Here is a 27,026-nt window from a genome sequence, read left to right as displayed (position 1 = left end):
TAAATACGTATAAACATATATACAGGTGCTGTGGGGAGGGGAGGGAGGTAAGGCGGGGGGGGATGGAGAAGGGGAGGAGGAGGAGAGTAAGGAGGGGGCTCAGTCTGGGAAGGCCTCCTGGAGGAGGTGAGCTCTCAGTAGGGCCTTGAAGGGAGGAAGAGAACTAGCTTGGCAGATGTGGGGAGGGAGGGCATTCCAGGCCAGGGGGATGACGTGGGCCGGGGGTCGACGGCGGGACAGGCGAGAACAAGGCACGGTGAGGAGATTAGCGGCAGAGGAGTGGAGGGTGTGCGCTGGGTTGGATCCCGGAGGAGTAGAGGCCAGTGGATTTGGCAAGGAGATCACTGGTGACCTTTGGGAGGGCAGTTTCTGTGAAGTGAATGGGACGGAAGCCAGAAGGGAGGGGGGTGAAGAACAGAACTGGAGGAGAACTTGAGTCAGTGGGTGTAGACATCTTGCTCATGGAGTTTGGAGAGGAATGGCAGGAGAGAGATGGGATGATAACTGGAGGGAGCCGTGGGGTCAAGGGAGGGGATTTTTTAAGATGGGGAGTCATGGCATGTTTGACACGGGTCAGTGAAGCTGCCAGCCTCATTGCCTTGGAGACAGAAAGGGGCGCCAGCAGAGGCCTCCACAAGAGGTGGGGCAGCATCAACTCTGCCGTGGGGCTTGGGCTATTCGACAGTCTGAGGCCCACCCAAATGACACACGATGCCATTACAACACACGGCACACTGTGATGTCATTTCATCGCTGACATTCCCGTCACTGTGGTCCAGCCTTCCCATCTCACAGGCCCAAAACCTTGGTGTCATTCTTGACTCCGCTCTCTCATTCACCCCACACATCCGTCACCAAAACCTGCCAGTCTCACCTTCGCAACATCGCCAAGATCCACCCTTTCCTCTCCATCCAAACCGCTACCCTGTTGGTTCAATCTCTCATCCTATCTCAACTGGATTACTGCATCAGCCTTCTCTCTGATCTCCCATCCTCCTGTCTCTCCCCGCTGCAGTCTACACTTCACTCTGCTGCCCGGATTATCTTTGTATAGAAACGCTCTGGGCATGTCACTCCCCTCCTCAAAAATCTCCAGTGATCACCTGTCAACCTACGAATCAAACAAAAACTCCTCACCCTGGGCTTCAAGGCTGTCCATCACCTCATCCCCTCCTACCTCACCTCCCTTCTCTCCTTCTCCAGCCCAGCCCGTACCCTCTGTTCCTCTGTCGCTAACCTCTTCACTGATCTGTTCCTCTGTCGCTAACCTCCTCACCGAGCCTCATTCTTGCCTGTCCCACCATCGACCCCTGGCCCACGTCCTACCTCTGGCCCAGAATGCCCTCCCTCCACACATCTGCCAAAAGAACTGTCTTCCTCCCTTCAAAGCCCTGAGAGCTCACCTCCTCCAGGAAGCCTTCCCAGACTGAGCCCCCCTTTTCCTCTGCTCCTCCTCCCCTCCCCATCGCCCCCACTCCCTCCCTCTGCCCTACCCCCTTCCCCTCTGAACTTGTGAATATTTGTATGTATTTATTACTCTATTTTATTAATGATGTGTTTATCTATAGAACTATTTATCTATTTTGATGGTATTGACACCTGTCTACTTGTTTTGTTTTGTTGTCTGTTTCCCCCTTCTAGACTGTGAGCCCGTTGTTGGGTAGGGACTGTATCTGTGGCCAAATTGCACTTTCCAAGCGCTTAGTACAGTGCTCTGCACACAGTAAGCACTCAATAAATATGACCGAATCGCTCTGCTACATCATGGGACTACATGGTGCTTTTCATGCCCTGTGGATGAGCAGGGGTCAGAGCAGGGTTCCTCGCCATCCCAGGGGCTTCTCAGAGCATGGTAATAATAATAATTACTATTATTATCATCAATCGTATTTATTGAGTGCCTACTGTGTGCACAGCACTGTACTAAGCGCTTGGGAAGTACAAGTTGGCAACATATAGAGACAGTCCCTACCCAACAGTGGGCTCACAGTCTAAATTATTATTAATGGTATTTGTTAAGCACTTACTATGTGCGAAGCACTGTTCTAAGTGCTGGCATTTATTAAGCGCTTACTATATGCAAAGCACTGTTCTAAGCGCTGGGGAGGTTACAAGGTGATCAGGTTGTCCCACGTGGTGCTCACAGTCTCAATCCCCACTTTACAGATGAGGTAACAGGCACAGAGAAATTAAGTGACTTGCCCAAAGTCACACAGCTGACACATGGCTGTGTGGCTTTCCAAGCGCTCAGTACAGTGCTCTGCACACAGAAAGCACTCAATAAATGCAACTGAATGAATGAATGAAAGTGGCGGAGCTGGGATTTGAACCCATGATCTCTGACTCCAAAGCTCGTGCTCTTTCCACTGAGCCACGCTGCTTCTCTATAGAGATGCTCTTCCACCCTCACCCCACAGTTGGGCAACTGGTCGCCCAATGTGTTGCCAATATGTTGCCAATTTGTACTTCCCAAGCGCTTAGTACAGTGCTCTGCACACAGTAAGCGCTCAATAAATACGACTGATGATAAATACGATCGATGATGGTGAGTTGGACCAGTCCCACACTGAGGCAGAGACACCCTCCGCAGCCCCGGCTGGACTGGCTTAACCCTTTCCACACCGGCACAACACCCCTGAGACTGGCTCACCTCATTCTGAGGAAAGGGGCCAACGATGTTCCCTTGGAGACCGGGGAGGAGAAGCTGGCGGTGCTGAGATGCGGAGTGGGACTGACTGGGAGGATGCGGGGGAGGCGGAAATGAGAGCCGATGATTCCACGAATGGTAACGATAGGGAGAGTCAGAAGGGAGAGGGTCAACGGGAGGCAGCCTGACACCCGAGCCGGCTCCTGGTAGGTGGGGGGCTGGGGGTGGATCTTAGCCAAATGAAGACAGGACGTGCCGATGCTCAGGGTCCCAACGGGGTGGATCTTCTGGAACCTCCCCCATGTGGGGGGGATCTCTTGCTTCTCCCGAGTCTCTCCAGGAATGCTTTGCGCTAGGGCCACGGCTGGACTGTGGCCAGGTTAAGGAGGGGTTTGCCCTCTGCTGAGCAGACCTCACCACAGGCAGGCTAAGGGAGGGATTCTCCTGACTTTCAGGTTGGCCTGTCTCCCGCAACTCAGAGGTGGGGATGGGACCCTTTAGCCAAGTACTAAGCTACAGACCCTAATTATGCAGCGACCCCCCAGCAGCCAGCCCACCACACCAGGGACTGGGGGGCCCAGGGGTCTGGGAGCAGCTGCCGATAGTTTGGAACTGGGGGTGTACTGCCGAACGTGAGTGGAACTCCAGCATCAAGAGAATAGTGAGGCGAGAGTCAGTTGATCCAAGCGTACTCCTACTACTTAGAGAAAGGAAACAAAGCAGTACCTAGGCATCCGGTCATCCAGCAGTCCCACCCAGGACCCACGATCACTTTCCTTACTCCTGCCTACCTCCCACTGGGGGCGGAGGCTTGGGGCTTGCCCAAGCCGTGACCAAAACCTGCCGGTCTCAGCTCCGCAACATTGCCAAGATCCACCCTTTCCTCTCCATCCCAACCGCTACCCTGCTCATTCAAGCTCTCATCCTATCCCGTCTGGACTACTGCATCAGCCTTCTCTCTGATCTCCCATCCTCCTGTCTCTCCCCACTTCAATCCATACTTCATGCTGCTGCCTGGATTGTCTTTGTCCAGAAACGCTCTGGGCATATTACTCCCCTCCTCAAAAATCTCCAGTGGCTACCAATCAATCTGCGCATCAGGCAGAAACTCCTCACCCTGGGCTTCAAGGCTGTCCATCACCTCGCCCCCTCCTACCTCACCTCCCTTCTGTCCTTCTCCAGCCCAGCCCGCACCCTCCGCTCCTCTGCCACCGCTAATCTCCTCACCGTACCTCGTTCTCGCCTGTCCCGCCATCGACCCCCGGCCCACGTCATCCCCCGGGCCTGGAATGCCCTCCCTCTGCCCCTCCGCCAAGCTAGCTCTCTTCCTCCCTTCAAAGCCCTACTGAGAGCTCACCTCCTCCAGAAGGCCTTCCCAGACTGAGCCCCTTCCTTCCTCTCCCCCTCGTCCCCCTCTCCATCCCCCTCATCTTACCTCCTTCCCTTCCCCACAGCACCTGTATATATGTATATATGTTTGTACATGTTTGTTACTCTATTTATTTATTTATTTTACTTGTACATATCTATTCTATTTATTTTATTTTGTTAGTATGTTTGGTTTTGTCATCTGTCTCCCCCTTTTAGACTGTGAGCCCACTGTTGGGTAGGGACTATCTCTATATGTTGCCAACCTGTACTTTCCAAGCGCTTAGTACAGTGCTCTGCACACAGTAAGCGCTCAATAAATACGATTGATGATGATGATGATGACGACCTTGGGCAAGTCATTTAACTTCTCTAAGCCTCAGTTACCTCATCTGTAAAATGGGGATTAAGACTGTGAGCCCCACATGGGACAATCTGATCACCTTGTATCCCCCCAGAGCTTAGAACAGTGCTTTCCACATAGTAAGCGCTTAACAAATGCCATCATTAGTTATTATTATTACATCTACACTGAGAATGTAAGACCTGAAGCTCTGGCTACTTTAAGGGAGGAAGTAGTTTCTCACGTGTAACCAATCAATATTCCAGGATATCAGAAGAGGGAATATGCCCCAGAGGAAGTAAGCAGCGTGGCCTAGTGAACAATCCCGGGAGCCAGAACGATGTAGGTTCTAATCCCGACTCTGCCATTTGTCTGCTGTGTGACCTCAGGCAAGTCACTTCACTCCTCTGTGCTTCTGTTACCTCATCTGGGCAATACGACTGTGAGCCTCATGAGGGACACGGACTGTGTCCAAACGGATTAGCCTATATCCATCCCAGTGCTTAATGGCACATTCATTCATTCATTCAACTGTATTTATTGAGCGCTTACAGTGTGCAGAGCACTGTACTAAGCGCTTGGGAAGTACAAGTTGGCAACAAACAGAGATGGTCGCTACCCAACAGTGGGCTCACAGTCTAGAAGGGGGAGACACACAACAAAACAAAACATATTAACAAAATAAAATAAATAGAATAGTAAGTACTTAACAAATACCACACAAAAACAGACTTTCTCTCCTCCTCCTTCAGGAGAAATGTGGTTCTGTGGCATGAGACGGTGAAGGTCAGAAATCCATGGTATAATTTCAACAAATAATATTTCAAATAATAATTTAATAATAACAGTAATTTCAAATAAATAATATTTTATTCTATTCTATTCTATTCATTTATTCTATTTATTTTATTTTGTTAGTATGTTTGGTTTTGTTCTCTGTCTCCCCCTTTTAGACTGTGAGCCCACTGTTGGGTAGGGACTGTCTCTATATGTTGCCAACTTGTACTTCCCAAGCGCTTAGTACAGTGCTCTGCACACAGTAAGTGCTCAATAAATACGATTGATGATGATGAAAGCAAACGCAGACTATAGGCTCGGATCATTTTCCTAGCAGTGATTTGTCAAGGTCACACATCTGTGGCTGCTAAAAAAGCAAATTATGAGACTATCTCAAAGTCCAGGGCAAACAGCAGTCTCCCAATTCCTTTTTTCAATCAATCAATCATATTTATTGAGTGAGTACTGTGTGCAGAGCACTGTACTAAGCACATGGGACAGAGCAACATAGCAATATGTTGGTAGATATATTTCCTGTCCCCACCACCATGTAAAGTTAGTTACGGTAATTATCAAGTGCTTACCACTTACCAAGCCCCTGTGCTAAAGTATCTTCAAGATAATCAAATCAGACACATTCTCTAACAGTATGAAGAGCAGGACCTTATCCCCACTTTACAGAAAAGGAAGCTGAGGGCACAGAGAGATTAAGTGAAGAAAGAGGTCACATTGTAAGCTAATAACAGAGTTGGCAACAGGATCTGGGTCTCCCGACTCCCAGAATTACGCTCTTCACTCTAGAGATTCCCTGCTTCCCAGCAAATTCCCCTCTGTAGGCTTCCCATGGGCCCCACCTGCCTTCCATCACCAGTTTAAAGATCCATACGTAATGCACAGGTAATGCTCTGCACACAGTAAGCGCTCAATAAATCCGACTGATTGATTGACAAGTGACAGTATTTAATATAGTCCTATTGGGATGTAAAACACAGAGCACAGCTGATAAAATGGCACTTGCTTCAAGCGCTTAGTACAGTGCTCTGCACACAATAAGTGCTCAATAAATACGACTGAATGAAAAATGGCACTTGCTTTATATATACACACACACCCAGGTAGATTATTAAGAACAATCACCTCAAGCTAATCCAGTTCTAAGATAATCAAAACAAAAATGAAATACTTACCATCAGAACTTGTGAGAACAAAGATTTCTGCTTGTGTCTGCTTCTTTCCACCAGTAGCCTTGGGAAACCAATGAAGATCTATAGGATAAATATCATCTGGAAGCTTGACTACTAGAATGGTCTCATTAGTTAACAAGTTCCATTTCACTATCTGATGATCATCACTACATGAATACAATTCTTCAGCTGTAGTCCATCCTACACAGCTTACCAATTCCTGATGTGTTCTCAAATTAAGGAAATAATAATAATAATAATAATGATGGCATTTATTAAGCACTTACTATGTGTAGAGCACTGTTCTAAGCGCTGGGGAGGTAACAAGGTGATCAGGTTGTCCCACAGGGGGCTCACAGTCTTAATCCCCATTTTACAGATGAGGTAACTGAGGCCCAGAGAAGTTAAGTGACTTGCCCAAAGTCACACAGCTGACAATTGGCGGAGCTGGGATCAATCAATCAATCGTATTTATTGAGCTCTTACTGTGTGCAGAGCACTGTAGTAAGCACTTGGGAAGTACAAGTCGGCAACATGTAGAGACAGTCCCTACCCAACAGTGGGCTCACAGTCTAGAAGGGGGAGACAGAGAACAAAACCAAACATATTAACAAAATAAAATAAATAGAATAGATATGTACAAGTAAAATAAATAAAGAGTAATAAATATGTACAAACATATATACAGGATTTGAACACATGACCTCTGACTCCACAGTCCGGGCCCTTTTCACTGAGCCATGCTGCTTTGAACAGTGATACATAACTGAATATTACTCTATTTATTTTACTTGTACATATTTACTATTCTATTTATTTTATTTTGTTAATATGTTTTGTTTTGTTGTCTGTCTCCCCCTTCTAGACTGTGAGCCCGTTGTTGGGTACGGACCGTCTCTATATGTTGCCAACTTGTACTTCCCAAACACTTAGTACAGAGCTCTGCACACAGTAAGCACTCAATAAATACGATTGAATGAATGAATGAATGAATGAAACAACTTAGAGAAAAGTTCTATACATGGCATTCAGAAAATAATTCTTGCTAATGAAGGATTATTTCCTAGATTTATTTTTACAATAAACATCAGAAGTGTAAGAACATTGGGAGAAATGAAAGGGGAAACCAGAAAGTAATGGTTGAAAGTAATGAAATGCTTGACATTAAATGCTTGAGAAGCAGTGTTGCCTAGTGGATAGATAGAACTGGGAGTCAAAAGGACCTGGGTGGTAATCTCAGCTCTGCCACTTGTCTGCTGTGTGACCTTGTGCACGTCACTTAACTTCTCGGTGCCTGTTACCTCATCTGTAAAAATGGGGATTAAGACTGTAAGTCTCACATGGGACATGGACTACGTCCAACCTGATTAGCTTGTATCTACCCCAGTGCTTACTTCAGTGTATGGCACAGAGTAGGAAGTGCTTAACAAATATTTTATGTATATAAATATGATTTTTGGATAGAATTTCTGAGATATATATGATTTCTTTAAATGACATTTGAGTGCTCACTGTGTACAGAATACTGTACTGAGCACTTGGGAGAGTACGACATAAGAGTTGGAAATAGCTGCAACTCTGAAATAAATTTGCAGGGAATTTCAAATCTTGGTTTACTTTTTTTCTTCCTTCTATCCAACTATCTGCACTCACCTTGGTTCTGCCCCATTTTATCCCCCTACTACTTGTTGGCCTTCCAGCCACAGGGGTTCCCCCACCCCGAGCTTCCCACTGTTGTCACTGTTGTCTCACAGCTCCGGCATTCCGGCTATCTGTCCTCCCTTCCTCTTATTTAGAAAGACCAACATATGGGGTTGAAAGGAAAATCTTACCATGTTTGCCACATGCAAATTCTAAAGGTAATTTACTCAACATATATTAACCAATCACAGGACACATAGTACTATAGTAAGTAATGATAATGGAGAAAATGTTCTACCCCAAGCTAGTGCACATTTTACATCTGTCAAAATGACTGAAATGGCTAGATTCAGTATAGCTCTCAAAGCATTCATGTTAAATATCTTTTGAAAATTAATTTGAGAATAAGCACATTTTTTTAAAAAAAGGATAATTACATATATTAAAAAGTCACACAATCCTAAAGTATGAAAGCCAAAAGCAATTCAGAGATGAACTTTGAAAATAAGCTATACCATTAGGCAAAGGATATGCTTTGGTTCTTTTAGAAGTGATATCTTCAATCTCATTGTTCCTCCAACTCCCGGTTTCAATCGTCCTTAATAAATGTCGTTAGGTTGCCTTTCCTGTAAATATAAAGGTTTCGGGAAGGACATTAACAATTTGCTTTTCTTTCTCCTCTCCTCCCACCCCCAACAATCTCATATATATTCATTCTTTTTCTCTTTTTCTCTTATACATACACACACACACACACACACACACACACACACACACACACATACATTCACACTCTCTCACTGGCCAGTTCACTTCTAGCACTTGTCATTCATTCTACGGGGGTTCTTCTTGGGAGGTGGGGTTAATGGTATTTAAGTACTTACTATTTGCTAGGCGCTATACTGAGCGCTACAGTGGTTAAAAATTATTCAGGATTGTGTCCAAAACAGGGCTTAGTCTTAATTCCCATTTTACAGATGAGGTAACAGGCACAGAGTAGTTTAGTGAAGTTACTGAACAGAGTAGTTTCGTTTTGAGAAGCAGCGTGGCTCAGTGGAAAGAGCTCGGGCTTGGGAGTCAGAGGTCATGGGTTCGAATCCCAACTCCGCCACTTGTCAGCTGTGTGACTTCGGGCAAGTCACTTCACTTCTCTGTGCCTCAGTTACCTCATCTGGAAAACGGAGGTGAAGACTGTTGAGGCCCATATGGGACAACCTGATCACCTTGTATCCCCCCAGCACTTAGAACAGTGCTTCACACATAGTAAAGCGTTTAACAAACACCAACATTATTATTAGTAGTATTATGCGACTTGCTCATCAAGGGCTCACAGCAAACAAGTGGCAGAGCCAAGATTAGACCCCAGGTCGTGACTCCCAGGACTGTGCTCTTTCTACTAGGCCAGGCAACTTCTCATTCTGAGTTTCCTAGTCTTCTCACTATATTCTCTCGCTGTCTGTCAGCTCAGGGACTCAGCTTCCTTCTCGCTGAAAGACTCAAAACTACCTCACCTGCCCCAATCGGTTGCCCGCTCCGCAACCCCACAATTCCTCTTATTTCCAGGTCATCTCCGCAAGGATGATCTGCTCTAATGTGGCTAAATTTGAACTCCTAAATCTTCTTGTAGCTTTTCCATCACAGTCAACAATCTAGTCATCCTTTCCTGTCCCTGACGTTTATGACTTCGGTGTCCTTAACTGAATCCTGGCTGGGTTTTAAGCCTTACATTGTCACAAATTCTGTCAGTTCTCTCGAAAGATTTTGCGGATCTTGTTTTGTTGTCCGTCTCCCCCTTCTAGACTGTGAGCCCATTGTTGGGTAGGGACCGTCTCTACATGTTACCGACTTGTACTTCCCAAGCGCTTAATAAAGTGCTCTGCACACAGTAAACGCTCAATAAATACGACTGAATGAATGAATGAATCCCTTTCCATGCAAATGGCCATGGCTGTGGTTCAAATCCTCAACATCTGTCACAGACTTGACTAGAATACCTACCTCCTCACTAGTCTCCCTCTTCAGTTTGGCCTGGATTATTTTCCTGAAATGTCATTCGGTATACACCTCTCCCCTCCTCCAAAACCTTCGATATTTGTTTCCCTCTGCATTGTGGCATATTGGAAACAGCACAGGACTTAAAATCAGAGGATCTGGTTCTAATCCCAACTCAACAACTTGCCTGCTGTGTGACTTTGGGTAGATCAACAAGTGCTCTGTGCTGCAGTTTCCTCATCTGTAACATGGGGATTCAATACCTGTTCTCTTTCTTTCTCAGAATGTTAGTCCCACGTGGGACAGAGATTGTGTTGGACCTGATGATCTTGTTTCTGATCCAGCACTTAGTAAAGTGCTTGGCACGTGGACTCCCAAATCTACTTCTCCGGCCCTGATCTCTCTCCTTCTCTGCAGTCTCGCATTTCCTCCTGCCTCCGGGACATCTCTATTTGGGTACCTCAAACTTAACACGTCCAAAACAGAGCTCCTCATCTTTCCACCCAAACCCTGTCCCTCCCCCTGACTTTCCCATCACTGTAGATGGCACCATCCTTCCTGCCTCACAAGCCCATAAGCTTGGCATTATCCTCGACTCACCTCTCTCATTCAGCCCACATACTCAGTGTCACCAAATCCTGTCGGTTCAACCTTGACATTCATTCATTCAATCATATTTTTGAGCGCTTACTGTGTGCAGAGCACTGTACTAAGCGCTTGGAAAGTACAAGTTGGCAACATATAGAGATGGTCCCTACCCAACAACGGGCTCACAGTCTAGAGGGGGGAGACAGACAACAAAACAAAACATGTGGACAGGTGTCAAGTCATCAAAATAAATAGAACTAAAGATAGATGCACATCATTAACAAAATAGAATAGTAAATATGTACAAGTAAAATAAATAGAGTAATAAATCTGTACAAACATATATACAGGTGCTGTGGGGAGGGGAAGGAGGTAGGGCAGGGGGATGGGGAGGGGGAGAGGAAAGAGGGGGCTCAGCCTGGGAAGGCCTCCTGGAGGAGGTGAGCTCTCAGTAGGGTTTTGAAGGGAGGAGAGAGCTAGCTTGGCAGATGTGACAGCATCTTCTCCCATCCAAAATGCTACCTGGTGGATCCAAGTACTTATCCCATCCCACCTTGACTACAGTATCAGCCTCTTTGCTGACCTCTCTGCTTCCTGTTTCTCCCCACTTCAGTCTGCTGCCGGGATCATTTTTCTACAAAACTGTTCAGTCCACGTATCCCCACTCCTCAAGAACCTCCAGTGGTTGCCCACCCACCTCCGCATCAAACAGAAACTCCTTACAATTGGCTTCATTCATTCAATTGTATTTACTGAGAAGTTACTGTGTGCAGAGCACTGTACTAAGCACTTGGGAAGTACAAGTTGGCAACATATAGAGATGGTCCCTACCCAACAGCAGGCTCACAGTCTAGAAGGGGGAGACAGACAACAAAACAAACATATTAACAAAATAAAATAAATAGAATATGTACAATAGAGTAATAAATACGTACAAACATATATACATATATACAAGTGCTGTGGGGAGGGGAAGGAGGTAAGGCGGTGGGGATGGGGAGGGGGAGGAGGGGGAGAGGAAGGAGGGGGCTCAGTCTGGGAAGGCCTCCTGGAGGAGGTGAGCTCTCAGTAGGGCTTTGAAGGGAGGAAGAGAGCTGGCTTGGCGGATGTGCGGAGGGAGGGCATTCCAGGCCCGGGGCATGACGTGGGCCAGGGGTCGATGGTGGGACAGGCGAGAACAAGGCACGGTGAGGAGATTAGCGGCAGAGGAGCGGAGGGTGAGGGGTGGGCTGGAGAAGGAGAGAAGGGAGGTGAGGTAGGAGGGGGCGAGGTGATGGACAGCCTTGAAGGAGGTGAGGAGTTTTTGCCTGATACGTAGGTTGACTGGTAGCCACTGGAGATTTTTGAGGAGGGGAGTAACATGCCCAGAGTGTTTCTGCACAAAGACGATGCGGGCAGCAGCGTGAAGTATGGATTGAAGTGGGGAGAGACAGGAGGATGAGAGATCGGAGAGGAGGCTGATGCAGTAATCCAGTCGGGATAGGATGAGAGATTGAACAAGCAGGGTAGCGGTCTGGATGGAGAGGAAAGGGCAGATCTTGGCAATGTTGCGGAGGTGAGACTGGCAGGTTTTGGTGACGGATTGGATGTGAGGGGTGAACGAGAGAGCGGAGTCGAGAATGAAGCCAGGATGGGGGCAGGAATGGGAAGAAACATCAGGGACTGTTGTCTTTTCCTGGTCCAAACTTGCCCCACCTTCTCACCTTCCAAAGGACGGGGGCCAAGAGGCCTAGCATATAAGGGTCAAGGGGTATATGTCACCTCAAGTCTAATAAACATTTTGACCAGGTTGGCCAAAATATCACAGCCATTAGTGTGAGTCATTAGTGTGGAGATTAACAGAGATTCTAAGTACAGGATGGCAAGTCTACTCTAAAATATGAAAAACAGGTACCTTGTTAGCAGCACCTAAAATTACTTACCTATTCATAGTAATAATAATAATGGCATTTATTAAGCACTTACTATGTAAAAAGCACTGTTCTAAGCGCTGGGGAGGATACAAGGTGATCAGATTGTCCCACGAGGGGCTCACAGTCTTAATCCCCATTCTACAGATGAGGTAACTGAGGCACAGATGAGTTAAGTGACTTGCCCAAAGTCACACAGCTGACAGTTGGCTGAGCGGGAATTTGAACCCATGACCTCTGATTCCAAAGCCCGTGCTCTTTTCCACTGAGCCACGCTGTCTGTCTCCCCACTCTAGACTGTAAGGTTCCTTTGAGCAGCGAACGCTTCCGCTAATTCTGTTGTATTCTACTCTCCCAAGTGCTTATAACAGTGCTCTGCACATGGTAAGCACTCAATAAATACCATGGTTTGATTGACTGATCAATTAAAGCAAACACTGACAAGCTCCATCAGAATTAAAGTCTGTAGAATCACTTGATCACTCTGTTCCTCTTAGTGCTGTGCACATAGTAAGCGCTCAATAAATACGATTGATGATGATGATGATCTCACCTCACTGATGCAAGGCCTACTGGACAGAGCCCAGGCCTGGGAGTCTAAAAGACCTTAGTACTAATCCTGGCTCTGCCACTTGTTTGCTGTGTGACCTTCTGCAAGTCACTTCATTTCTCTGTGCCTCAGTTACCTCATCTGTAAAATGGGGATTAAGACTGTGAGCCCCCTGTGGGACAGGGACTGTGTTTGACCTGATTACCTTGTTAAGCCTGTGAGCCCCCTGTGGGACAGGAACTGTGTCCAACCTACCTTGTTTCTATCCCAGTACTTCGAACAGTGCTCGGCATGTAGTAAGCGCTTAACAAATATAATCATTATTATTGTTATTATCCAACTTGATTAGCTTTTATGTACCCCAGCACTTAGAACAGTGCTTGACACATGGTAAGCACTTAACAAATACCATTACTATTATTATTATTAGTAGTATTACTATAGTAAGCACTTAACAAATACCATTATTATTATTATTATTACTACACCCCAACCCATGCTCTTAGCTCCTCTAATTTCTACCTACTCATTGTATCCCAATCTCATCTACTTTGCCGGAGACCCCTTGCCCATGTCCTGCCCCTGGACTGGAACTCCCTCCCTCTTCATATCTGACAGATGATCATGGCTCCCTACCATCAAAGCCTTATTATTATCACATCTCCTCCAAGAGGCCTTCCCCGACTAAGCCCTTATTTCCCCTACTCCCTCTCCCTTCAGCACTGGATTTGCACCCTTTATTCACCTCATTCCCAGCCCCACGGCACTTGAAGCAACATGGCTCAGTGGAAAGAGCCTGGGCTTGGGAGTCAAAGGACATGGGTTCTAATCCCAGCTCTGGCACTTGTCAATCAATCAGTCAATCAATCGTATTTATTGAGCGCTTACTATGTGCAGAGCACTGTACTAAGCGCTTGGGAAGTACAAATTGGCAACACATAGTCCCTACCCAACAGTGGGCTCACAGTCTAAAAGGGGGAGACAGAGAACAGAACCAAACATACCAACAAAATAAAATAAATAGGATAGAAATGTACAAGTTAAATAAATAAATAAATAAATAAATAAATAGAGTAATAAATATGTACAACCATATATACATATATACAGGTATATATATACCTGCTGTGTGACTCTGGACAAGCCACTTAACCTCTCTGTGCCTCAGTTACCTCATCTGTAAAATGGGCGTTAAGACTGTGAGCGCCATGTGGGACAGCCTGATTACCTTGTATCCCCCCAAGCGCTTAGTAAGCACTTAACAAATACCACCATTATTATTATTATGTGCTTCTCCACAATTGATTTTAATGTCTGTCTTCCCCTCTAGACTGTAAGCTCACTGTGAGCAGTCTACCAACTCTGCTATACTGTACTCTCCCAAGCGCTTAGTACAATGCTCTGCACAGAGTAAGCGCTCAATAAAGTACTGATTGACAGTACTTGCTAACAAATACCACAATTATCATTACTTAAATACGTGACCATTGGTTTCAAGACTCTCCACCAGATCTCTTCCTCAAAGGCATCTGCTCTCTTCACCCACTACTTCCCAAGCTACTCTTCTCATTGTCCCTCGCACTGCAGCCCTTGGTTCATAGTGTTTCCCTGTCTGGAATTTTCTCCCTACTTCAAATTAGCCAGATCACAACTCTCCCAAGCTTCAGAGCACTCTTGGAATTGCACCCCTTCCTCCAGAAACATTTGATGATTAATTTCCTCCTCCCTGGGTTGTATCCTTTGGTGAGCCCACAATAAGTTGCTTTACTAGTGGCTGTTTGTGATCCCATGGACAACAACAAAAAAGAAACTCGCAAAGGAATTAGGGTGCTCCGTGAGGGCGGGGCATGGACGGAGATGATGATGGCATTTATTAAGTGCTTACTATGTGCACAGCACTGTTCTAAGCGCTGGGGAGGTTACAAGGTGATCAAGTTGTCCCACGGGGGGCTCACAGTCTTCATCCCCATTTTACAGATGAGGCACAGAGAAGTTAAGTGACTTGCCCAAAGTCACACAGCTGACAGTTGGCGGAGGCAGAATTAGAACCCATGACCTCTGACTCCAAAGCCTGGGCTCTTTCCACTGAGCCACGCTGCTTCTCTATGTGACCTTCTCTCCCTGCTTGACCCAATAACGGGCCTGGACCAATCAGCGACTGCCATGCAGAGCTGCCGCTTTGACACCTAAGGCAGATAAAAGGCAGTCGCTTTGAATTCCGAGGAAGTAGAGAGAGAAGAAGAGAGAAAGTAGCATTCAGAGGGGGAAACCATTCCAAGGGGAAGCAGCATTTGGGGGAAGCGCCATGCAGGGCAGGCTTGCAGCATTAGCGGTCCAAGTCACCAGGAACTTCTCCCAACCTTCCGCCTTGGGATCGGCAGAATGGGCTCCCTTGACCAGCAGACTGGTACTGGGCCCCTGGTGGAGTGAGTGCTTGTGTGTATGGGTCACTCCCTTGCACATTGGTAAAAACTAAGTAAAACTTTCCACAGTAACCTTAGTGGTTTCTCCCCCTTTAGACTGTGAGCCCGTTGTTGGGTAGGGACCGTCCCTATATGTTGCCAACTTGTACTTCCCAAGTGCTTAGTACAGTGCGCTGCGCACAGTAAGCGCTCAATAAATATGACTGAATGAATGAATGGTTTGCTTTGACTCTACTACGTGTCACTGAGGCTCCCCCGGTCCAGGAAAGTCCTGGTTGGTACGAGCCGGGGGGCTCGGGACGGTATCGATTCTACAGGCACTCATAACGTGTATGGAAATATTGTCCTACGTACCCTCTTTTATTCACAGCTATCTTTTCTTTCTACCTCGACCAGTTATACCGAGATTTTTCCTAACCGTGTCTGCCTGTGTCCCTTACTGGATGGTAAATTACGTGAGAATAGCGAGGGTAACAGGCCATATACTCCCCCGAATAGTACAGGGCTCTGGATGCAACAGGCAAGTACGTGATGGCACTCACCACAACACCCCTACTACCCAGTAGGGACCCAAATGAATGGGGATCTCTCCCCATTCCTCCCCCAACCGGGGTTTGGTATCTGAAGGCGGCCAAAGACCACAGATGCACCTCCTCAGCAGAGATGAGGAAAATGAGCAGGGGTCCTTGATACTCCCAGCCTCCGCACCAGGATCCCAAACATTCCCACTGGTGGGGAGGAGGGGGTCTCACCCCTGTCTACTCCCATTTCCCCATTTGAATCCCTGTGGAATCACAGGGAGTGAGCAAGCTCCTTACAGTTGGGTTTGGACCCAAGAGGGGATGGGGATGGTAGGATCTGGCATCCAATCAGTGGTATTTACTGAGCGCTTAATGTGTGCAGGACACTGTACTAAGCATTTGGGAGAGCTCAACAGTGTTGGATCAATCATTTACGGAGCACTCATTATAGGAGAGAGATCAGGTTTGGAGGTGTAGATTTGGGAATTATCTGCGTCAAGATGGCGGTCGAAACCATGGGAGCGAATTCATTCATTCAATCGTATTTATTGAGCGCTTACTGTGTGCACAGCACTGAACTAAGCGCTTGGGAAGTACAAGTTGGCAACATATAGAGACGGTCCCTACCCAACAGTGGGCTCACAGTCTAGAAAGGGGAGACAGAGAACAAAACAAAACATATTAACAAAATAAAATAAATAAAATATGCACAAATAAAATAAATAAATAAATAAATGGAATGAGTTCTTCAACGCGGTAGGTGTAGACGGAGAATAGAAGACGACCCAGAATTGAGCCTTGAGGGCCTCCCACAGTTAGGGGAAGGGAAGCAGAGGAGGAACCCCTGAAAAAGACTGAGAATGAGTAGCCACAGAGATGAAGGGAGTATCAAAATAGGACAGTGTTAGTGAAGCCAAGGTTGGATAATGTTTCCCAGAGAAGGGGGTGGTCTGCAGCGTCCAAGACAGCCGAGAGGTCGAGGAAGATTAGGATGGCCCAGAGGCCATAGAATTTGGCAAGGAGGAGATCACTGGTGACCTTTGAGAGGGCAGTTTCAGTGGAGTGAAGGGGGCGGAAGCCAGATTAGAAGGGGTCAAGGAGAGAATTGGAGAAGAGGAAGAGGAAGCAGCAGGTGTAGACAACTCGCTCAAGGAGTTTGGAGAGGAGTGGTAGGAGGGAGACGGGGTTGGAAGGAGTCATGCAGCCGAGGGAGAGTTTTTGGGAACAGGGGAGTTGTAGACATGATCCCTGCCCTCAAGTAGTTTATAATATACACTTTCTCACTCAACCTCTATAGAGACAAAAAGTTGGGATGAAAGTGAGTTCATTCATTCATTCAATCACATTCATTGAGCGCTTACTATGTGCACAGCACTGTACTAAAAGCTTGGAAAGTACAATTCGGCAATAGATTGTACTACCCAGGAGCTTAGCATAGTGCTCTGCACACGGTAAGTGCTCAATAAATACGACTGAATGAATGGAGACAATCCCTATCCATTCATTCATTCAATCACGTTTATTAAGCGCTTACTGTGTGCAGAGCACTGTACTAAGCGCTTGGGAAGTACAAATCGGCAACATTTAGAGATGGTCCCTACCCAACAACGGGCTCACAGTCTAGAAGGGGGAAACAGACAACAAAACAAGTAGACAGGTGTCAATACCATCAGAATAAACAGAATTATAGCTATATACACATCATTAGTAAAATAAAGTAGTAAATATGTGCAAATATACACAAGTGCTGTGGGGAGGCGAAGGGGGTAGCGCAGAGGAGGGTGGGCGATGGGGAGGGGAGGAGGAGGAGAGGAAAAAGGGGAAGGCCTCCTGGAGGAGGTGAGTTCCCTACCCAACAATGAGCTCATGGTCTAGAAGGGCAGGAGGGGGCAGACAACAAAACACGTAGACAAGCATCAATAGCATCATAGAAATACCAGACCCAATACCCTATCACACGTATGATGAAAGCAACATGGCTCAGTGGAAAGAGCACAGGCTGTGGAGTCAGAGGTCATGGGTTCAAATCCCGCCTCCACCAATTGTCAGCTGTGTGACTTTGGCCAAGTCACTTAACTTCTCTGTGCCTCAGTTACATCATCTGTAAAATGGAGATTAAGACTGTGAGCTCCCCCTGGGACAACCTGATCACCTTGTAACCTCCCCAGAGCTTAGAACAGTGCTTTGCACGTAGTAAGCGCTTAATACCATCATTATTATTATTATTATGAAAGGACAGAACAAACAGCATGTATCACTCCCAGTATTATAATAAATCCCAATACCAGATGGACTTTTTCAATAACATTGCTGACTCAGTTTGGTTTCCAGATGATAAGACAGCCAAGCCTTTTTCTGCTAGGAATTAAAAATTAAAAATTCACAATGAGGGTGGCGCATTCAAGGTGCGTTTTATCATTTACCGATATATGTACAGGTGTTCAAACTGGGCTCTTTCCAGCTTCAAGAGCCACAGACACTCTGTGGCCCTTCATCATATAGTCAATGATTTATGGCCAGATTTCACCCCCGACCAACCACAAAAACATTCTTTCCAGCCTGCTTCCACCCAGTCCTAACCCTCACCCACCATTATTCTATTTATAAGACAAGAGCTTGAAATTGTATAAACAGTGACTGGAAGGAGTAGTGTAGCATGGCAGAGTGGACAGAGCACGGGCCTGGGAATCAGATGGTCACGGGTTCTAATTCCGGCTCTTCCACTGGTCTGCTGTGAGACCTTGGACAAGTCACTTCGCTGTGCCTCAGTGCCTCATCTGTAAAATGGGGATTGAGACTGTGAGCCCCATGTGGGACAGGGATTACGTCCACCCCGATTTTGCTTGTACCACCCCAGGGCTTAGTACAGTGACTGGAACGTGGTAAGTGCTTAACAAATACACAGATTAGTAGGTGGTAAGAGTGAGGGTAGCCCCCTGGCTTTTCCAGACAGCCACAACATGAAATTTGACAAGATGAATGGCAATATTAATAATAATAATGGCATTTGTTAAGCACTTACTGTGTGCAAAGCACTGTTCTATGTGCTGGGGGGATACAAGGTGATAAGGTTGTCCCACATGGGGCTCACAGTTTTAATCCCCATTTTACACATGAGGTAACTGAGGCTCACAGAAGTTAAGTGACTTGCCCAAGGTCACACAGCAGACATGTGGCAGAGCCAGGATTAGAACCCATGACCCCTGACTCCAAAGCCCGTGCTCTTTCCACTGAGCCACGCTGCTTGTCAGGTACCAAGTCACCCGGACGATTTTCACCTTGGGGGCCATCGGGAGGGGCTGCAATTCAACAGGTCAAATGCTTAAGCCACCATTCAAGCTACTTCGAAGTGAATGGAAGCAATAGGAAAAGTTCAGAAGTGGCCATGCAGATCCAGCATCTGCAAAATGGAAAACGACATGAGAAGAATAAAGGGACCAAGGTCAGAGCTCTGAAAACCATCCCATCCAGCAAGAAGTGAGCTGGCAAGGAACCCGTGGAAAATGGCATTTTAGGTCTGATACCAAAAAGGCATCATCTCCGCCGGGCCGGTCCAAAAGAGGGTACAGAGGAAGAGAATGGGGAGTGGAACATTGCCACGATGGCAACTGGGGGCTCAGACACTCCTGCCCATCTGGCGGTTTGGGATTTCTCAACCACTTTTACCACTCTGCTCAGTGTTGCCTCTAGACTGTAAACTCGTTGAGGGCAGTGAATGTGTCTGTTTATTGTTCTACTGTACTCTCCCAAGCACTCAGTACAGTGCTCTGCACACAGTAAGCGCTCAATACAACTGACTGACCGCCTGCCTCTCCAAGGTGAGAAAGAGGTGGATTGAGGACGGTGGCGCAGTGCCCGGGATAACAGCCGCCTATTTATTTATTTATTTATTTATTTTACTTGTACATATCTATCCTATTTATTTTATTTTGTTAGTATGTTTGGTTTTGTTCTCTGTCTCCCCCTTTTAGACTGTGAGCCCACTGTTGGGTAGGGACTGTCTCTATATGTTGCCAATCTGTACTTCCCAAGTGCTTAGTACAGTGCTCTGCACATAGTAAGCACTCAATAAATACGATTGATGATGATGATAAGTAGCAGAATATCCTGCAGTGCGACCCACTGCTTACAGGTAGCCAAGTGTGCTAGGTGAACGTCATGTGAACAAGAAGAACGGCCAGCTCTAGGACGGCTACTGGCCAGAGGCCAGACTATACAGGAACCTGGAGAACACAGTGCTACAAATCACATGCCCACTTTTTTAAGAAACCTTATGGTTATTACACAGGTAATAATAGGCAACCACATTCTTAGCACAGAGAGGGACAGAAAATTGGGAGTTAAACGCAGTACTACTTTGAAGTTCGGTTTCCTTCAAACTGCGTCATGTTTGCATTGAAATAGTATCTTTCCTCCAAAAAGGAAACCTTGCCCACCAGTAGAAAAGGCTAATTTTTAAAAGTGTGTTTCAAACGGTTAGATATCAGTTTCTTTAATACGATGCTGAGGAATATAATGTCCACCTGAAAGATTTTTCTGCAAGGAAATTATCTGACAAGCACGAAGGGACTGCATGTGAAGCGGCTGTTAGGGGTTCATATCACCATGATTTAGTGTTGTGCCCATTATTTATTTCTTCTACAACTGTCGCAGACAAGCCGAGGCTATTAATATCCTCAGCTTACCCCTCCCTGAAGGTTGGCCCGCTTCAATCGCTCATTGATGCATTGAGCAGGCTTCTTAGGTAAAGCATAAGCCGGGAATGGCTTTACTACAGAGAAAATTTGCTTCACCCTCTCTTTCCAAACAAGACACACAACGTATATACAACACATACAGTAAATTCCTGATTTTCTGTGCATAGATTAACTGCATGGTCAATTACCCACGCTTTGCCCCCACCATCCAATCCCAAGCCCCTGCTCTGCTTTACAATTAGCTCCTAGGGATGTTTTTGCCCCATTCCCTCTTCACCACGTTCTTGGGCTGCTGGCAGCTGGCTCCTTGAGCTGTTTTCTCCCCTTCACTAATCCGCCACATTCCCCAACCAGCTGTTTATGCTTTGCAGCCAGCTCCTGGGGTGTTTTCTTTGCCTTGCTACATTCTCAAACCAGCTGCTGCACTTAGCTAAAGCGATGGTATTCTGCAGATCAGATCGTAGGGCAGGTTAACCGTAGCAAGTGCAAAGAGAAGCCCGACTGATGGGGATGGGGGATTCCAGAGAGGTTAAGGATGCACTTTTTGCTCTTAAAAAACTCTGTCCGCTCCATTAGCCCAGCCAATAAAGACTAGAGTGTCTATACATAAAACCCTTCTTTAATTTAACCTGAAATTTCAGGTTCTCTCAGGTTGCACATCTCCACCTATGGGATCAACCTGTCCTCTTAGACAGGGCTTGACACAACTTTCCAATGTGTCCCAATGTTTTTCCTGGATCCTTTGACAGGATAAGTTCTCCTTGACATTACCTGTCTCCTGTCTTTACATAACAACTGTCCCTTCAAAGACCTATCTTTCATTCATTCATTCAACCATATTTATTGAGCACTTACTGTGGGCAGAGCACTGTACTAAGCTCTACAGTCAGAAACTAATATGCTAAATATGTACTGAATACTGGCTTCCCCGATTCAACACCTGCCTCAGGTTCCCTATTGTTAAACCCAAAATTCTGGACTCCTTTCATTGCTCCTCCTTCTGACTCCTTCTGAGAGTCCTTGGGGACTCTCAGTTTAGGGAATAAAGGAGTCATTACTCACCTGTGTGTGAATGAAATTACACGATTGCTATGCAGATATTTTTCCTTTATTATAGTAAAACCTGAAGTGCCCAAAACCGTAACAAAGAAATGGTGAACTCAGAGTCTCAGAGCCACAGAATTTTCTTGTTTAACATTTTCCACACACCCAAGGATTAATTTAATTTCGTTAATAAAATAATGAACTGCATCTGGCACACTCTCAGCACTCAATACTGACGATGATCATGAATGCCCCCCATTGCTGATCATGCCATTTCAAGGATGTGGGATCTGCTCATGTCTTTGCCTATGACTGCCTTTATCAGCCAAAGCAATTGCTATTTCGAAGCAGCAGCCACGCTCAGGTAGCCTAAGAAACCAAATTAATACCAAGACCAAGTGCTCGCCTTGACTGCAGCACCGTAGAATCTCAACACGCCTTTCTAAGCATCGCAATTAAATCGACGAAGCCTTTCGAGAATGAACAGTTGATTGAGCTACCAAAATTCCTGGGTATTTTCAAAATCTGGCAACATTTTTACTCACGTGACCTCTTGTGAGCTGTACATACCTGGGTGTCCTTTAGCTGCACCTATGTTAGTGTGCTCACTGATGATCATCATCATCAGACTGACCAGACTAATCAGATCAGACTGAGCCCCCTCCTTCCTCTCCCCATCCCCCCCCGCCTTACCTCCTTACCCTCCCCACAGCACCTGTATATGTTTGTACATATTTATTACTCTATTTATTTTACTTGTACATATTTCCTATTTTATTTATTTTATTTTGTTAATATGTTTTGTTTTGTTGTCTGCCTCCCCCTTCTACACTGTTGGGTAGGGACCGTCCCTATATGTTGCCAACTTGTACTTCTCAAGCGCTTGGTACAGTGCTCTGCACACAGTGAGCGCTCAATAAATACAATTGAATGAATGAATGAATGAATGATGGTATTTGTTAAGCGCTTACTACGTGCCGAACACTGTTCTAAGCGCTGGGGTGGATACAAGGTTATCAGGTTGTCCCACGGGGGCCTCACAGTCTTAATCCCCATTTTCCAGATGAGGGAACTGAGGCCCAGAGAAGTGAAGTGACTTGCCCTAGGTCACCCAGCTGACAAGTGGCGGAGTCGGGATTCAAACCCAGGGATTTTGGCTGGAGCCTGTTTCTGGAGAGAAGGGGCCATTCCCGGCATGGATTACTGGCCTGGACATTCCCAAAGTCCCTAATCAATCAATCAATCGTATTTATTGAGCGCTTACTGTGTGCAGAGCACTGTACTAAGCGCTTGGGAAGTACAAGTCAGCAACACATAGAGACAGTCCCTACCCAGCAGTGGGCTCACATGGAGGGCAGACACTGTCTCCTCCTCCTAGACTGGGAGCCCTGTTGGTAGGTAGGGACCGTCTCTACCTGCTGCCGATTTAATACTAGTAATAGGCTTTGTTAAGCGCTTACTATGTGCAATGCACTGTTCTAAGCGCTGGGGAGGTTACAAGGTGATCAGGTTGTCCCGGGGGGGGCTCATTGTCTTCATCCCCATTTTCCAGATGAGAGAACTGAGGCCCAGAGAAGTGGCATGCCCAAAGTCATACAGCTGGCAACTGGAGGAGACGGGATTAGAACCCATGACCTCTGACTCCCAAGCCCCGGCTCTTTCCATTGAGCCACGCTGCTTCTTGGACTTCCAAAGCGCTTAGTCCAGTGCTGTGTACACAGTAGGCACTCAATCAATACGACTGAATGAATGAACTAGTGCCCCAATTGTTTCATTCCGCTCGCTGCCCATCACAGCATTAGGACGAGACATCCAGTTTTTCCCTCCTCCCTGCTCTCTCCACTTCCACATGTCATTTCCCTCTTTTTTACGGCATTTACTAAGCGCTTACTATGTGCCAAGCGCTGTTCTAAGCGCTGGGGAGGTTACAAGGTGATCAGGTTGCCCCACGGGGTGTTCACCGTCTTCATCCCCATTTTCCAGATGCCACCCAAAGTCACACGGCTGGCAACTGGAGGAGACGGGATTAGAACCCATGACGTCTGACTCGCAAGCCTGGGCTCTTTCCATTGAGCCACGCTGCTTCTTGTACTTCCCAAGCGCTTAGTCTAGTGCTCTGCACACAGTAAGCGCTCAATCAATACGACTGAATGAACGAACTAGTGCCCCGACTGTTTCATTCCGCTCGCTGCCTATCACAGCACTAGGATGAGACATCCAGTTTTCCCCTCCTCCCTGCTCTCTCCACTTCCACGTGTCATCTCCCTCTTTTTTATGGCATTTACTAAGCGCTTACTATATGTCAAGCACTGTTCTAAGCGTTGGGGAGGTTACAAGGTGATCAGGCTGCCCCATGGGGGGCTCAGTCTTCATTAGAGAAGCAGCGTGACTCAGTGGAAAGAGCATGGGCTTTGGAGTCAGAGGTCATGGGTTCGAATCCCGGATCCGCCACATGTCTGCCAACTTGTACTTCCCAAGCGCTTAGTACAGTGCTCTGCACACAGTAAGCGCTCAATAAATACGATTGAATGAACGAATGAATGTCTGTTGTGTGACCTTGGGCAAGTAACTTAATTTCTCTGAGCCTCAGTTACCTCATCTGTAAAATGGGGATTAAGACTGTAAGCACCACGTGGGACAACCTGATCACCACGTATCTCTCCCAGCGCTTAGAACAGTGCTTTGCACATAGTAAGCGCTTAATAAATGCCATCATTATTATCCCCATTTTCCAGATGAGGGAACTGAAGCAGCGTGGCTCAGTGGAAAGAGCACAGGCTCTGGAGTCGGAGGTCATGGGTTTGAATCCCGGCTCTGCCACATGTCTGCTGTGTGACCTTGGGCAAGTCACTTAACTTCTCTGAGTCTCAGTTACCTCATCTGCAAAATGGGGATGAAGACTGTGAGCTCCACGTGGGACAACCTGATCACCTTGTATCTCCCCCAGTGCTTAGAACAGTGCTTTGCACATAGTAGGCACTTAAATGCCAACATTATTATTATCAGCACCTGGAACAGTGCTTTGTACATAGTAAGCGCTTAATAAATGCCATCATTATTATCCCCATTTTCCAGATGAGGAACTGAAGCAGCGTGGCTCAGTGGAAAGAGCACGGGCTTTGGAGTCAGAGGTCAATCAATCAATCGTACTTATTGAGCGCTTACTGTGTGCAGAGCACTGTACTAAGCACTTGGGAAGTACAAGTTGTCAACATATAGAGACGGTCCCTACCCAACAGTGGGCTCACAGTCTAGAAGGGGGTCAGGCCAACATTATTATCAGCGCTTAGAACAGTGCTGTGCACATAGTAAGCGCTTAACAAATGCCAACATTATTATCAGCACTTAGAACAGTGCTTTGCACATAGTAAGCGCTTAACAAATGCCAACATTATTATCAGAGCTTAGAACAGTGCTTTGCACATAGTAAGTGCTTAACAAATGCCATCGTTATTGTCCCCATTTTCCAGATGAGGGAACTGAAGTCCAGAGGAGTGATTTACCCAGAGTCACACATTGGCGGGGCCGGGATTGGAACCCAGGACCTCGGGCTCCAAAACCCGGGCTCTTTCCACTGCTTCTCTAAGAGGGGGATGTTGCGGGGGGGGCGGGGGGGGGGAGTGTGGTGAGGAAGGGGAGCCCCCCGTTGTTTGGCCGCGTCTTCGCCCCCCTCTCAGCCCGGGCCCCTCTTCCAGGGCCTCCTCGCCGAAGGGCCGGCCCCCGCCCTCCTCCGAGGGCTGCAGACTCTCAATCAATCGTATTTATTGAGCGCTTACTGTGTGCAGAGCACTGTGCTAAGCACTTGGGAAGTACAAGCTGTCAACATATAGAGACGGTCCCTTCAGGTATTTAATCCCCATTTTAAAGATAATAATAATAAAAATAACAATGGCATTAAGCGCTTACTATGTGCAAAGCACTGTTCTAAGCGCTGGGGAAGTTACAAGGTGATCGGGTTGTCCCACGGGGGGCTCACACTTTTAATCCCCATTTTCCAGCTGATGCACAGAGAAGTGAAGTGACTTGCCCTGAGCCACACAGCTGACAACTGGCAGAGCCGGGCTTCGAACCCATGACCTCTGACTCCAAAGCCCGGACTCTTTTCACTGAGCCGCGCTGCTTCTCCAAGGTAACCTAGGCACGGAGAAATTTAGCGGCTTGACCCAAGATCACCCGGCAGACAGGAGGTGAAGCCGGGATTAGAACCCAGGTCGACCGACCCCGGGGCCCGTGCTCTTCCCACTAGGTCATGCTGCTTCTCTGTAGAGTGTGACGGGGGCAACTACAGCCCCGTGCCGGGCCTCGGATGGCACTGACGGTACCGCTAACCCACAGCCCTGGATCACCTTCACAGTTCCCTTCCTTACGCGAGCCTCGGGGGGCTGCGGGCGAAAATCTACATATAAGACCAACCTTGTCCACTTCAAATTTATCCTTTTCTGCTTTTAAACTGCGCAACCAAATCATTTCTTCAACCTTATCGACATCCATGCCCAGTGCCCTCTTCGGTTGTTACAGACTTTGAACTCCCTCCTCAAAGCCCATCCCTAGTTTCCCTACTCCTCAAGAACCTCCACCAACCTCATAAAATTGTTTACCTGTATATATGTATATATGTCTGTACATATTTATTACTCTATTTATTTTATTTGTACATATCTATTCTATTTATTTTATTTTGTTGGTATGTTTGGTTTTGTTCTCTGTCTCCCCCTTTTAGACTGTGAGCCCACTGTTGGGTAGGGACTGTCTCTATATGTTGCCAATTTGTACTTCCCAAGCGCTTAGTACAGTGCTCTGCACATAGTAAGCGCTCAATAAATACCATTGATGATGATGATGATGATAAAACCCTTGCTGGATTCCACTGCACCCATGACCGCGTCTCGACTGCACAGAGCGTGGCTCAGTGGAAGGAGCCCGGGCTTTGGAGTCAGAGGTCATGGGTTCAAATCCCGGCTCCGCCAATTGTCAGCTGTGTGACTTTGGGCAAGTCACTTCATTCCTCTGGGCCTCAGTTCCCTCATCTGGAAAATGGGGCTGATCCCCACATGGGACAACCTGATCACCTTGTATCCCCCCAGCGCTTAGAACAGTGCTTTGCACATAGTAAGTAGAGAAGCAGCGTGGCTCAGTGGAAAGAGCCCGGGCTGGGGAGCCAGAGGTCGTGGGTTCTAATCCCGACTCCACCACTTGTCAGCTGTGTGACCTTGGGCAAGTCACTTCACTTCTCTGGGCCTCAGTTCCCTCATCTGTAAAATGGGGATGAAGACTGTGAGCCCCACAGGGGACAACCCGATGACCTTGTATCTACCCCGGCGCTTAGAACAGTGCTTGGCAC

The 27,026-nt window shown here is 46.9% G+C and overlaps 1 protein-coding gene across 2 annotated transcripts in view; it reads right to left on the bottom strand.

The window, feature by feature from the left end:
• Window positions 1-27,026, bottom strand: part of IFT80 (intraflagellar transport 80) — a 184,130-nt gene that overhangs the window by 153,077 nt on the left and 4,027 nt on the right. Inside the window, exons 1-3 of one of the 2 annotated variants that reach the window (XM_038749279.1) lie at window positions 19,223-19,292; window positions 8,493-8,586; window positions 6,323-6,544 (exon numbers count right to left, since the gene is read on the bottom strand). In XM_038749279.1, the coding sequence (XP_038605207.1) occupies window positions 6,323-6,544; window positions 8,493-8,529 (259 nt within the window). In that variant the 5' untranslated portion in view covers window positions 8,530-8,586; window positions 19,223-19,292. Of the gene's footprint in view, window positions 1-6,322; window positions 6,545-8,492; window positions 8,587-19,222; window positions 19,293-27,026 lie in introns of those variants that run through there. The other variant, XM_038749271.1, reaches the window with a different exon arrangement.

Source organism: Tachyglossus aculeatus, chromosome 1 (genome assembly GCF_015852505.1).
Source record: "Tachyglossus aculeatus isolate mTacAcu1 chromosome 1, mTacAcu1.pri, whole genome shotgun sequence".
In the NCBI taxonomy this organism is placed as follows: domain Eukaryota; kingdom Metazoa; phylum Chordata; class Mammalia; order Monotremata; family Tachyglossidae; genus Tachyglossus; species Tachyglossus aculeatus.
The sequence above is the reverse complement of the archived record's forward strand: the minus strand, read 5'-3'. Positions and strand labels throughout refer to the sequence as shown.